The sequence below is a fragment of the Scylla paramamosain genome, chromosome 9 (genome assembly GCF_035594125.1).
Source record: "Scylla paramamosain isolate STU-SP2022 chromosome 9, ASM3559412v1, whole genome shotgun sequence".
Classification (NCBI taxonomy): domain Eukaryota; kingdom Metazoa; phylum Arthropoda; class Malacostraca; order Decapoda; family Portunidae; genus Scylla; species Scylla paramamosain.
This window is the reverse complement of record NC_087159.1, coordinates 9,405,001-9,420,000: the sequence shown is the minus strand read 5'-3', so window position 1 is coordinate 9,420,000 and position 15,000 is coordinate 9,405,001. Positions and strand designations below refer to the sequence as shown.

The 15,000-nt window shown below is 49.0% G+C and overlaps 1 protein-coding gene across 1 annotated transcript in view; it reads right to left on the bottom strand.

Moving 5' to 3' along the window:
- Nucleotides 1–15,000, bottom strand: part of LOC135103541 (G1/S-specific cyclin-D2-like) — a 65,675-nt gene that overhangs the window by 38,983 nt on the left and 11,692 nt on the right. Inside the window, exon 3 of the mRNA XM_064009955.1 lies at nucleotides 2,375–2,540. Within this exon, the coding sequence (XP_063866025.1) occupies nucleotides 2,375–2,540 (166 nt within the window). The remainder of the gene's footprint in view (nucleotides 1–2,374; nucleotides 2,541–15,000) is intronic.

Below are 15,000 nucleotides of genomic sequence, written 5' to 3'. Positions count from 1 at the left end.
CAAGTGTCATCACCACCATCACCACTACCACCACCACCACCGCCACCACCACCATCATCATCATCATCATCATCTTCCACTACAACACAAAAGTTTCTCCTCCTAGTCAACTCCACTCACCCTTCTCTCTCTCCACTCTGTTAGAAATCACCCAAGCAAAACTCCATATCCCATCTCCACATATAGTTGCTCCAGGCGTGGGTCGTGATGGGAAGGCACAGGGCGTGTAAGTGGGCTGGTGTGGGCTGTCCGCCTATTCCATTTCACTCTAGCAAGTTTTCTTATCCAATCTATTCACCTAGTTTCTTGTGGAGGTGGTGGTTGTGGAGGTTAACGTGTAAGTGGGTGTGGGTGGGAGGTGCGTATAGGTTTGAGGGGGGGGGTGGGGTGGTGGTGGGGTGGAGGCAAAGTGGTCTGGGGTGGCTTTGGGTTGAAGGGGAGGGCGAGAAAATGACATACTATCAAGTTGCCGTTTTGTTGTGAGTCATTCCTGATCCCTCCTCCTCCTCCTCCTCCTGCTCCTTCTCTTCGTCTTTCTCCTCCTCCTCCTCCTTCTCCTCCTTCTCCTCCTCCTCTTCCTCTCTTCCTCCTCCTCCTTTTAGTCCTTCTCTTTCTTCTTGTCCTACTAATCCTTCTTTGTGTGTGTGTGTGTGTGTGTGTGTGTGTGTGTGTGTGTGTGTGTGTGTGTGTGTGTGTGTGTGTGTGTGTGTGTGTGTGTGTGTGTGTACCTACTTAATCACTCGTACTCTTGCCTCATATTCATTCATTCCATACCTAGGGCACGCGCGCGCGCGCGCGCACGTACGCACACATACACAACGGACCCTGGAAAGGACGAAGGGGTGAGAGAGAGAGAGAGAGAGAGAGAGAGAGAGAGAGAGAGAGAGAGAGAGAGAGAGAGAGATAAAAAAGACAGGCAAAAGAAAACCAGTGGGCGAAGAAAAAAACAACAACAGCATAAAGAATAAGAATCGATCAGAAAAAAAAAACAAAAAAAAACAAAGGAAATTAAGAAAACTGAGAAAGATGACAAAAAAGAACAAGAAAAAGAAGGGAAGTAAGGTGAAGAGGAAGAGGAAGAGGAAGAGGAAGAGGAGGAAGAGGCTGAATGAGCGGGTACAGCTGGCTGACTGCATAGCTGCCTTCACTGAATGCTCTCATGATTCAACTCATCAGAGACTCTTGGGCCGCCCTCACCCTGCCCAGAGAGAGAGAGAGAGAGAGAGAGAGAGAGAGAGAGAGAGAGAGAGAGAGAGAGAGAGAGAGAGAGAGAGAGAGAGAGAGAGAGAATTATAACTGACCTGAATAATGAAAGACCAAACTAATACTCTTATCATTATCCCCCTTTTTTGGCTAAGTATGTATGTATGTATGTATGTATGTATGTATGAATCTACGTGTTTATGTAAATACTCGTACGTATGCATGTATGACTGTATGTATTTAAATCTTAGACAACATACAGATTGGTCTTAAAAAAAAAAACGAATGAATATATTTCTTCCAAGACAGGAGTAAGGAGGAGTAGGAGGAGGGTATGAGGTGAGGGATGAGGGATAAGGGAGGGGCCAACAGGGGAGGGGGGAAGAGGGGCAGGTAACAGCTGGCCCTACCCCCTACATGACCCTGAAAAGTAGGTGGTCAGTGGCATGCGGATACCCAGATACCAGAAAATGTGGGTATGTGGGTATTTAGGCCTGCATGTGTGTGTGTGTGTGTGTGTGTGTGTGTGTGTGTGTGTGTGTGTGTGTGTGTGTGTGTGTGTGTGTGTGTGTGTGTGTGTGTGTGTGTGTGTGTGTGTGTGTGTGTGTGTGTGTGTGTGTGTGTGGGTCAGGAGTGGGAGATGCATGGGTTAATTGGTATTATGAGAATGATTATCTTTGGAAGGAGGTGTGCCCGCATCAGCATATCACTGGCGCCACACACACACACACACACACACACACACACACACACACACACACACACACACACACACACACACACACACAGTTCAACGACACTAGCAGTTACCATCTATTACATCATCGCTCGGAATTATACAAAGTGGAAAATAATTCGATATAATAAGCAAAACGTCGAAACGAATAAAAAAAGTAAACTGCAACAACAATAATAACAAAGAAGCGAATAACATTTCTCTCATTTAGACATACAAAGAGAAACCCTGACTGATTAACTTGAACGCCAAAATCTTACAGCCGCGCCACATATGAAGAAAGACCCAAGTGAAAACAGAAAGTAAGTGCCTACCATTACAATCTAATCCCCCATAACAACGAGATGACGGGGCGCTGAATTAATAAGACAGACAGACTGCAAAACACAACACAAACACAAGGAACAGTGGAGGCAAAAGGCGACTAACACTCACCGGTGGCGCAGACTGTGATGAAGAAGGTGGCTGTCTCCCTGATGACTCGGATCTGAGTCTCCGGGAAGCTGAGGTGAAGGCGGGCGATGATCTGGTCGAGAAAGGCGTGAGGCGTGATGGCCGCGAGGTCCCACTTGAGCCGCGACAGCACGAGCAGCTCCCACTTCTGCGTGAGGGAGAGACAGAGGAAGAGAAATGGTGAGTGATAGAGGATTAACACAAAGGATGACATTAGAGAGAGAGAGAGAGAGAGAGAGAGAGAGAGAGAGAGAGAGAGAGAGAGAGAGAGAGAGAGAGAGAGCGTGGGGGGGAAGGAGAATAGGAGGATTAAAAATAGGAAGAAGGGCATGAGTAATCATCCCTTCTGCCGGAGAGAGAGAGAAAGGGTATGAGCGAAGAAGGATCAGCGTGCGGGACAACGCCATTAATAATGTCCACTTCTGAGAGAGAGAGAGAGAGAGAGAGAGAGAGAGAGAGAGAGAGAGAGAGAGAGAGAGAGAGAGAGAGAGAGAGAGAGAGAGAGAGAGAGAAGAGTGCCAGAAAGAGGAAGAGAGAGAGAAGGGGAAGAGGAGGGAAAAAATGTGTGGGAGAGATAGACGCAAGATAAATACATAACGAGCTGAGAGAGAGAGAGAGAGAGAGAGAGAGAGAGAGAGAGAGAGAGAGAGAGAGAGAGAGAGAGAGAGAGAGAGAGAGAGAGAGAGAGAGAGAATAACCCCTACTACACCATCCGCTCTAACCTTCACCCCGCCCCCCTTCTCTTCTCCGTCCGGTTCTGTCCCTCCCTCTCTATACACACCAGCTGAGAGAGAGAGAGAGAGAGAGAGAGAGAGAGAGAGAGAGAGAGAGAGAGAGAGAGAGAGAGAGAGAGAGAGAGAGAGAGAGAGGAGGGGGGATGGTATCATACACAAGGACAACAACAACAACAACAACAACAACAACAACAACAACAACAACAATCCAGCAAATAAACAAATACAAACGATTACGAGTGAGGGAGGGAGAAGAGGGAGAGGAGGGAGAGAAGAAAGGGAGAGGGAGAGGCATTACGAGTGTCTGTGAACTATTAGCTAGGCGCCTTGAGAGAGAGAGAGAGAGAGAGAGAGAGAGAGAGAGAGAGAGAGAGAGAGAGAGAGAGAGAGAGAGAGAGAACAGCACTCACTCAGCATTAGCACTCGGCAACAGACAAGACTGGAAGTTTCTCTCTCTCTCTCTCTCTCTCTCTCTCTCTCTCTCTCTCTCTCTCTCTCTCTCTCTCTCTCTCTCTCTCTCTCTCTCTCTCTCTCTCTCTCTCTCTCTCTCTCTCTTTCAAGGAGAGGGGATGTGCGAGGTCACGTGACTCCTCTTCCCCTCCCCACAGACATGCGAGAAGAGGCAAGAGAAAGAGAGCTGTAGGAGAGAGAGGGAGAGAGAGAGGGAGGGAAGCAGGACAAAAGAGTATATCATGGAGAGTTAGAGGGAGGGAGGGAGGGAGGGAGGGTTGGGAGTGAGGGGTGTGTCTGCCCGGCGTGAGGGAGGGGGGTGAGGGTTTGTGAGGGAGTAGTGAGCTGAGAGGCTGAAAACTATGACTCATTCACTCACTTCCGCTCTCCCAGCCATCCTGACACTTACACACACACACACACACACACACACACACACACACACACACACACACACACCAATAGCCAGCTAGCTAGCCATAACAATCCCGAGCATCACAGACAAAAAATACCCATAAACAGACAAATACACACACTGATAGATGCTCATTGACAGAAGCACCAAAACATGCTAAAACAAACATACCACCAGTCACTCGCAATCTGAAGCCTATAAATAACAGACAGAGGGTAGATAGATAGCCAGTCACACGGTCCACATACAACGACCGGTCACCCACACTAGTCACCCGAGTCATCCAGAGGCAAGCTTTGGACTCCGGTCATCCTCTCAGCCCCCGCCAGTCATCCAGGCTCTTCCTCCTCCCTAAGGCATATGCTCATTCATTCTCTCACGCCCTACGTCCCTCCCTCTCTCCCGTCCTATAGGCGCCACGATACTTTCTGGTGCCCACATGTTAATATTACCACCGACGCTAATATGAACCTCACGACCGGAGTGCCAGCCTGACACGCTCCGCCGCCCGCCGCCGCCCTCATGACCGCCCTCACCCGTCCCCATAACTGCCGCCGCTGCTGCCACTCGCCTCTGCCACACTCTGATAAACTTATAAAAGTGCCATGCTATACTGCTACTACTACAACTACTACTACCACTACCACTACTACTAATAATGCCATTACTAAACACACTGGCTACCATCAACCTCACTACCACAAGTCCATATTACTACTACTACTACTACTACTACTACTACTACTACTACTACTACTAGTAGTAGTAGTAGTAGTAGTAGTACATCATAGACCAAAGAAATTCCATCTTACAGTTAAAAAAAGGCTAAGTCGTTTATCACTTTCCTTGTTTTTCTTTTTTCCATGGTGTTTTGACGTGTTTTCGTTTTCCTTTCTTTCTTTTCTTTTTCAACTGTATTTTTTTTTCAACCACAAAGGAAGGGTTATTGAACGTAGACCATAACACGGTATTGGTGAGGTGTGAATGGGACTTGTGGAGGATGAGAGAGAGAGAGAGAGAGAGAGAGAGAGAGAGAGAGAGAGAGAGAGAGAGAGAGAGAGAGAGAGAGAGAGAGAGGAGGGAAGGGAAGAAAAAGCACGTTATGTATGCTGGGATGAGGAGGAGTGCCGCCGCGGGAGAGGAGGGAGGAGGAGGAGGTGGAGGGAGTGTCGGTATATACAACAGACGGCGGCGACGGAGGCTGAGGCTGGAGCGGCGGGCGGCATAGGGACACAAACAGAAGACCCAAGAGCTCAGTGTGTTCCGGCAAGCGACCTCCTGATTACAACGGACACTCACCTTCCCCCTTCCCCTCCCAGCACACACACACACACACACACACACACACACACACACACACACACACCCTATTCCCTAAGTGGCCTCTACGCACCCACACCTCGCCCTCCATGACCCTGGCGACCTCGCGGAGTCAAGTAACCTTCCTAAAAACCAACAATAACAATAACAAGTTAACATGAACACGATACGTAGGTAGGCGCAAAAAGGAAAAAAAGAGGAGGAAGGGAGGGGGGGAGAGAGAGGGATTACTAGGTGGGGGAGGGAGGGAGGTGTGAGAAGGGAGGAAGAGGAGGACGCAGAACAAAAAGGCAGCATAATCAGTCGCGGGTTTGTCGTGTAAGAGTACAAACAGATTATATTCAACGTAACGCAGATCCTCCCGAGACTCTCTGAGGGCACCGACAGCGGCAGGCGGCAGAAGGCTGAGAGAGAGAGAGAGAAAGACAGATAGATAGATAGATAGATAGACAGAGAGAGAGAGAGAGAGAGAGAGAGAGAGAGAGAGAGAGAGAGAGAGAGAGAGAGAGAGAGATAGGAAAGGCGAAGTTGTAAGTCCCTCCCTCCTTGCCACCATCCCTCCCTTCTTCAATTCCTTCAAATGAACAAGGGCGTCCCCGTGACCTTCTCTCTCTCTCTCTCTCTCTCTCTCTCTCTCTCTCTCTCTGTGGCAGGAGGTTGGTGCTCCCTCTCTCCCTCGCTCGGCCTTCACGTCTAGAGGAGTCTCGGCTTTAATTACGGAAGTCTGTCCAATGCGGAAAAGGTTTCGGTGGGCGGCGGCGGCGAGATTGCTGGCGCGCACCATTATGTGAACACACGGCCGACACTCCCTATTCCACACACACACACACACACACACACACACACACACACACACACACACACACATTACACGTGACACGACCTGTACGTATTTTTTCTTAGTATCTTTTTGCTTGGTTGGTTTATAAAGTCTATCGACATTTTATCGGTATCGTCGTTCTTGTTTTGTAGTAGTAGTAGTAGTAGTAGTAGTAGTAGTAGTAGTTTCCGGAGATGAAGACATAGGGAGGGGGTGGGAGCGAGGTGAAGGGGAGGTGCTACAACACAACAATGAATCAGTGGTCATGAATCACCTTGGCTCCCTCCCTTCTCCCGCCATTATGAACCTTGAGCCTCAATTGTTCGACTCTTGACCAGCAGGGGCACAGGAAACGCAGGTAACAGTGCAGGTGTTTATTCACAGAAGGTGTGAACAGAAGGCTGGAGGTAGGTGATCTCTCGGCGCCAGGCCGCGCACTTCCACTTAACACGTATGACTGAAGCCTAGCTCGTTCACTCATACACGTATTCATGCCTCACACAAGTCTCGCTCATTCACTCGTTCACACAACTAGCTAACAACCACACATCAATTATAAAGCAACAACCACCCATACATCAAGTACAGCGGGTTCCTTCCCTTGCCTTGAACTCTCACTGATTCCTCCGTGACCTCAGACGCACACACACACACACACACACACACACACACACACACACACACACACACACACACACACACACACAGACAGATATCCATGCATGAGATAGCACTCACGAACTGGGAACACCTTGTATATTTCTTAAAGGTATGTTGACACCGAGGAGGAGGAGGAGGAGGAGGAGGAGGAGGAGGAGGAGGAGGAGGAGGAGGAGGAGGAGGAGGAGGAGGAGGAGGAGGAAGAGGAAGAAGAGGAGAAGGAGATGAAAATTATTACAAAAGTTTACAAAGAGCAACGAACCTCCGCATCATTGCTACGTTGTTTAATTTCACAATTCTAAACCAACTGCGAATATCAAAGGAAATCTAGTACGGTAAAAGGCTCTTCCCCACCCACCTATCCTTATATCTGAAACATACAGGAAAAAAAAATGCATATGGGAAGCGAGACATTGATGTAAGGTACGGCTACTGATATTTGTGAGAAAGAATTTACCTGCTTGTTGGATCACGTGTAGTGTGCACAGTGTGGGAGCAGTATGGGTGTCTAGGTGTGGTGTGGCAGCGTTGCCTATCTCTACAGAGGCAGCAGTCAGTCAGACCCTAGCTCCGTTCTTTATATTGTGTTCGTGCAGTATGCACTCGCAGTTTCACTTGTGGGACGCTGTACGCTGGTAAGCTCCTCCAAGTGACGCTAAACTGAATGTCGATGATGGGCGCTAACGGTCAGGGTCCTTGTATACTCTTACGAAGAAGTAGGAGTACAAGGAGGAGGAGGAGGAGGAGGAGGAGGAGGAGGAGGAGGAGGAGGAGGAGGAGGAGGAGGAGGAGGAGGAGGAGGAAAAGAAGAAGAAGAAGAAGAAGAAGAAGAAGAAGAAGAAGAAGAAGAAGAAGAAGAAGAAGAAGAGGAAGAAGAAGAAGAAGAAGAAGGAGGAGGAGGAGGAGGAGGAGGAGGAGGAGGAGGAGGAGGAGGAGGAGGAGGAGGAGGAGGAGGAGGAGGAGGAGGAGGAGGAGGAGAAGAGAGATACGCTGAAGGAAATACAAGCGTTCGGGCTTGAGTGGTTTTTAACAGCACGATGGACACTGTGATGAGCGGTGGAGCAATTTACAGGCGTCCTTGTGATACTATAAGCTGTAAGGAGAAGGGGGAACGAGAGGAAGAGTATTACGGTGACGGCGACGAAGAAAAGGTGAAGGAGGAGAAGCAGGAGGAGGAGCGACAGGATAGGTCAGCACTGCAGCCCCACCTCCTTCTCTCCTAGACAACCAATGGGAATGAAGCGTAAACCTCCCTCCACCAATGCAATCAGGAGTATTCTTTACGAGCCAACCACAAGTCCGCGAATGACTGGCATTGCAAAGGTGCCGGCCAATCAGCGGCCAGCACGTGGGAACACTTTACGAGGCAGCCTCCACCCACTTATAATGACCCGTGCCGACCTTGTCCAGGGTCCGCCACATATTTAAATCCCCGCGCTCCTCCTCCTCCTCTTCCTCCTTCTCCTAAGCAACAGGCTAATTCCCATGTTCCCTGTAGATTCCTGAGGTCGCGGGGAGCCGGTGCTGCTCGTCCCCTCTCCCCCCACACACCCAGGGCACCCTCCCTCCACCTGCTCGTCAGCCACCTCGTTCTTCGCCTCCTGAAGCAAGACGGCTGCGTCCAGCTGTCCCTTCCGTCCGTGTTAGCACCGCCATATTTGCATGTGTGACGCCCCTTCCCTCCCCTCGGAACAACCGCCCGTGTTGGTCGCCCGTTCTTTGAGCCACGTCATCATCACGGCTACACCCAGTGCGTTCCGCTGTACGTCAGATAAGTCCGTGTTAACGACATGTGCGTTTTTTTCCTTTTTGCAGCCAGTCGCCGCCCTGCACGGAGGAGTCGACCTAATATGGGAGTGATGCCATGTTGGGCGGCGGGACGCAGCTCGGCATACCATACAGTGTCCCGCCGCAGCTGCCGCACTCCAAAAAGAGGAGCGTTCTGAGTGCCGTAAGGTCCGAGGAGTCAGCGCCGCGCCGTGCCGGGGATGTGCGAACTCAGAGGGCACGCTGGAGCAAGCCGTCCCCTAACCGGCAGTGTCCCACGATTTCCAGGAATGCGTCGCCGCCGCCCACACCTTCCCCGTGCAGGTTATATCGGTACAGGTGGGTGTCAGGAGCGGCAGCGGCGGCAGTGGCCGGACAGAGCCTGTGAGCTTCCTGCGCCCAGGCAAGAAGGTCACCCGCCGCCCGTCTGCACACCTCCCGCCCTTGTCCTTCTTGCCCTCAACATGACCTCGCCAGGGGCTGCACATGGCTGCACGCGTCCGCCTGCCGCCCATACCCGCCGCATTCCTCGCCTCCCGTGTCGCCGCCGAGCATACTGCCGCAGGTACTATCTCCTCGCAACCTGGGATCAGCGAAGGCATTGATACAGCTGTGTACACCGGCGGTCAGCGGAGGAGCAGGACAGTGTGCGCTGGGGACTCACTGACGGCGGGACTTCAGCGAGGGCATCTGTGGCATGCAACCCAGGTGAGGTGAAGGGGAAGGCACCCGCAGCCCCCGTCACCTCCACCTCTCCCCCGCCTCTCGCAGCCCTATCACACCCACACTGAGAGAGAGAGAGAGAGAGAGAGAGAGAGAGAGAGAGAGAGAGAGAGAGAGAGAGAGAGAGAGAGAGAGAGAGAGAGAGAGAGAGAGAGAGAGAGAGAGAGAGAGAGAGAGAGGTAAGAAGGAAAAGCCAGTGGACGAGAAGAAGGGGAGAGTTGGGGGTGTGAAGAGGCTGGAGAAGGAGAGAGGCAGACAGACAGGCAAGCAGACAGGGGGCGCTGACCCTCCCCCCTCCCTCCCTCCCTCGCTATATAAAAACACAACAGTCATCAAGTGTACCTCCACCCTTCTCCTCCTGATGGGGGTACTCTCTCTCTCTCTCTCTCTCTCTCTCTCTCTCTCTCTCTCTCTCTCTCTCTCTCTCTCTCTCTCGGTGGGATGCAGCCTACAATACGTAATTAAGGATAGCAGACGACGCGCCATCCGGACCTTGACAGCGAGATGAAGGAGTGGACCCTGGTGGACTTTAAGCCTGAACGAGTGGATTCCTGTGCCTCGGGAGTCCTACACAGGGTGGATCGACGCACGGGGGACGGATGGGGGCACGGGTAGGGCTGTGTACCAGTCCCACATACGAGTTAGGACAAAAACCCCCATCAGAATGTTGACAAAAAACAAGAAGACGGAGAAGACGAATAGCCTTGTCCAGCAGCCTACGTGTGAGCCTCAAACCTGTGGCCTGTTCTCCATCCTCTGCCTCCCTCCCTGCCTGCCTGCCTCCCCACCGTGCCTCCCCACCGTGCCTTCTACTTCTACCTGCCTCCGTCTCGTCTCTGTTTCTTTCATAGCTCCCAGGTCATATAAATCTGTCTGTCTGAATATCTATCTATCAATCAATCTCACTATCTTCTCCCTTACGTCAATATCTTCTTACCTAAAAGGCAACCGAAAAAAGTTAATCCCTCCTCGCTACCTCCTCCATAACTCCTCCTCCTCCTCCTCCTCCTCCTCCTTGTCCTCCTCCACCATCTCCCGGTCCTTGTCCTCTCCCCCTCCTTGTCCTCCCTTCTTCCCCCATTCTCCTTCTCCTCCTCCTCCTCCTCCTCCTCCTCCTCCTCCTCCTCCTAAAGAAAGGTAAATAAACACATTGTTCGAATAGTCATCTCGGAAGAACTCTTCTACCGTGAGACCATTAAAGTTTACATATGAACTGCTTGTCTTACTGTCATCATCACCATCCTCACCATCATCACCATCATCATCATCATCATCACTATTATTATTATTATTATTATTATTATTATTATTATTATTATTATTATTATTATTATTATTATTGTTGTTGTTGTTGTTGTTGGCGTCTTAGAAATTAGTGTGGTTTCAAAACAATGCCATATTAAAGTCAGGTGGAGAATACTGAAGCGACTGATTTATGTGTGTGTGTGTGTGTGTGTGTGTGTGTGTGTGTGTGTGTGTGTGTGTGTGTGTGTGTGTGTGTGTGTGTGTGTGTGTGTGTGTGTGTGTGTGTGTGTGTGTGTGTGGCGGCCTTTCTTGCCTTCCTTCACAACACAGCTTTATATGGTAACATCCCACCCGCCCGCCCGCCCACGCCCCCCGCCCCAGACCGCATCACAACCACAGGTGAGAGAGAGCGAGAGCGAGAGAGAGAGAGAGAGAGAGAGAGAGAGAGAGAGAGAGAGAGAGAGAGAGAGAGAGAGAGAGAGAGAGAGATTATTCATACTTCCTCAGGTCACCTTCATTTCAAAGTACTTATATATAAAAGAGGAGAAGGAGATGCCCCTGGGAGAATCTCTTATCTCCAGCAACAGGTGAAGATAATAAGTTTGTTTTACTAGATACCACCTCTCCTTCCACTCCTCTCCCTCTACTCCCCTCTGCCTCTCCCTCCGGCCTTCCCTTCCCTTTACTCTTATCTTGGCTTCCCCTCCCTCCTGCAATCTCACGACAACCTTGCCTTTGACCTTGATAACGATCTGTGCACGTGACTCTTACGTGACTGGCCCGCCATCTACAGTCTCTTCTTCAGGACCGGGCTTGGACAAACTGCATGACTTCAGATGAGTTTGGAAGCTTATACTTATAACGCCGTGTTTTTTTTTTCTTTTTACCTTTTTACTCCGTTCCGCCTTTGCCTAATTTTTCATCAGTGCTTTAAAAGACGATGATAATCACAGAATTCAAGTCCATCGAAAGAAACACTCGTCAAAGATTAATATACTCGCATCTGTAACTTATTTAATCCTCACACACTCACGCGCCGTCTTCATATCAAAGCCGGAGGTGTATTCATTGATTTCATCTATTCATCTTTTTGTTCAGTGACTGTTGTTGGCATTAATGAAGAATGGCAACACGCGGGGATTGCGAAAGGAAGGCAAACTGAAGTTATAAGAAAATATATCATGGAATTATGAATGTTCAGTGGTAGGGCATCGTCGCTCGTCTTCCTGTTATCGTACAATGCAACCTTTAGTCTCTCTCTCTCTCTCTCTCTCTCTCTCTCTCTCTCTCTCTCTCTCTCTCTCTCTCTCTCTCAACACAAAGTCATCCTTTTGCCTTGAAACCCACAGCAGAAACAAAAAAACATCGCAGCCCCCACTCAACAGTGTCCCGCGGCGCCGAGTAACAGGATGTAGTACGCATGTCTGTGTGCGATGAGGGGCTGCAAGAAATGGATGCAAAAATATATGTGAATAACAGATTTGGTTCTAATTATGGGTCGTCTGGCAAGCGATTCTAGACTTTATATACGTGATACGAAACAATATAAGCATTATTATTATTATTATTTTTTTTTTTTCGGGTAAGCAAAACTGTTCGCTCGTATGGTTTTATATATTAGACTTTATGGGTGTTACGAAACAATATGAACACTATTCTTCTTTTTTTTCAGGTTAGCACAGTTTTTTCGTTCGTGTATACAAATACCTGGAGAAACACTGACTAAAAGCACGCCAAATAAATATAAAACAACTAATGGAATAGACGTGTTAAACTATGACACTAATTGAAACAATAAATCCAAGAAGAATTTGCGGCAAAAAAACACGTAGCCACTAATTTCTCAAAGACATCCGGTATTATGAAAAGTTCCCTCTATCTGAAGCGCGTTCCTTCCCTGCTGGGCCGCTAATCTCCTATTGACTTTTACGGAAGAAAACGGAAAAATTTTACGGGATTATTCAGGCGGAGGCGGTTCATTATCCCGTTTTCTTTACAGATGAAAAGAAAACAAAAGCATGACGCTGTGAAAATAATCAAATAGGTCGAGGAGGGGGAGGAGGAGGGAAAGGAGAAGGAGGAGAGAGGAGGGAGAGAAGGAGGAGGAGGGAAAGAAAAGCGAGGGAGAGATAAAGACAAGAGTAGAAGGAAGGGTAAAGAGTGAAAGGGAAGGGAGGGAAGGTAGGGGGGAAGAGAAGAAGGGGGAGAGGATATGGGTGAAGGGAAGGTAAACAAACACTTCACTATACACTTCTTTAAGTCTGGTGTCGTCCCCCCATCTTCGCCTCCCTCCATTTCTCCCCCCATTATCTTCTTCCCCCTGAGCACCCCCAACACGGACCCTACCTCTCCCCTACTTCATTATCTTCACGGAGACTAAAAAGGTAAATATATGGGACTCTCTCTCTCTCTCTCTCTCTCTCTCTCTCTCTCTCTCTCTCTAATCTAACCCAATCACATAACTTTTGCATAATCCCAACATCTAAGTCTCTCTCTCTCTCTCTCTCTCTCTCTCTCTCTCTCTCTCTCTCTCTCTCTCTCTCTCTCTCTCTCTTTCTCTGTTTCTAATCTAACCAAATCACACAGCCTTTGCATAATCTCAGCATCCTTTCAACTTATCCTTTCCTCCTTTCCATTCCTTCCTCCTCCTCATCCTCTTCCTCCTGCTCGTCCAGATCTCCTGCGTATGGGATGGGACGGTGACCTTTAATGGCTTGACCCCTGACCTTAGAAAACTCATCCTGGCCGTGAAATCGCTAATAACATCTAGGTGTACGTGAGTGAATGGACCGGGGCGTGGCGGACAGAGAGAGAGAGAGAGAGAGAGAGAGAGAGAGAGAGAGAGAGAGAGAGAGAGAGAGAGAGAGAGAGAGAGAGAGAGAGGCATCAGGCTGTGCACACAACAGGAATGACTCAGACAAGGATGAGAAGGAGAAAATCAGAGGAGAAAGAAAATGGGGGAATGGAGCGTGAATCTTCGAAGGCGGAGGAAATTTAAAAGAGTGTTTCTTCAATTAAAAACATTCCTGGGTAGAGTGAATGGTGACCAGATGTAGACTATGAGAGAGAGAGAGAGAGAGAGAGAGAGAGAGAGAGAGAGAGAGAGAGAGAGAGAGAGAGAGAGAGAGAGAGAGATTCATAGGTCCCTAAGAAAGCAGTCTGACTCATGCTTTGACCATTCTCTCTCTCTCTCTCTCTCTCTCTCTCTCTCTCTCTCTCTCTCTCTCTCTCTCTCTCTCTCTCTCTCTCCAAGAACCCGTACTAATTTTTCTGCTCATTTCTTCTGTTTCTACTCGTCCTTCCTCCACCCAAAGCAAGGCTCATATTTCGACATATCACTGTATTAAATTTCTGTTACCCTTCTCCTTTTGTTCTCTCTCTCTCTCTCTCTCTCTCTCTCTCTCTCTCTCTCTCTCTCTCTCTCTCTCTCTCTCTCATCATATATATTTATTTATGTATGAACAAACACCCTGTAAATATATTATGCTTGTATAGTTAATGTATATATGTATATTAGTCTTATTAATTTCAGGCACGAATATGATTTATGTGAAGGGAGAGGGGGAGGAGGAAGAGGAAGAGGAAGAAGTGTGTGTGTGTGTGTGTGTGTGTGTGTGTGTGTGTGTGTGTGTGTGTGTGTGTGTGTGTTACTTCATGACCTTACAATACGTACCCTTTCTATCTGTCAATCCGTTTTCTACCACCCACCCACCCACCCACCCACCCACACACACACACACACACACACACACAGGCCACCACGACGGAATCTGATCCCAGGAGGCAACCACAAACCTCCAATGTTCCCACGAGACCCAAGGAATTCTGGGTTCGAGATGACACCTGAGGGAGGACTTAGGTATTTATATGTTGCGAGTTCGTCTGTCTGTTTGTTGGTCTGTTTGTCCTCCGCTGGTATGTGTGAGGGACGGAGGAAGGGAGGGGGTAGGGGTATAAGTGAGGGTAAATTTGTGGGTGGTGGTGGTGGTGGTGGTGGTGGTGATGTGTGAGGATTTTTGAGGTTAAAGCACTTTTGAATGTTGTGATGTTTGAAGTGCTACATATCCTCTCTCTCTCTCTCTCTCTCTCTCTCTCTCTCTCTCTCTCTCTCTCTCTCTCTCTCTCTCTCTCTCTCTCTCTCTCTCTCTCTTCAAAATATGTTTCCCTTTTCCTCTTGAGTGAGTTTACTGTAAACACGTTGATGCACGCTATCTCTCTCTCTCTCTCTCTCTCTCTCTCTCTCTCTCTCTCTCTCTCTCTCTCTCTCTCTCTCTCTCTCTCTTTAATGCGAAGAAACGCTGAAAACATGAGAACCTAACGAAAAGTAAATAAATAGGCGGAGAGATGGAATAGAAGAACCACGGCAAGAGAAGAAGGGATCAGGAAGAAGAGAGAGGGAGGACAAGGGGGATATAAGAAGGGAAGGAGGGAGGGAGGCAGGAGGGAGAAGAAGAGGAGGAGGAGGAGGAGGAGG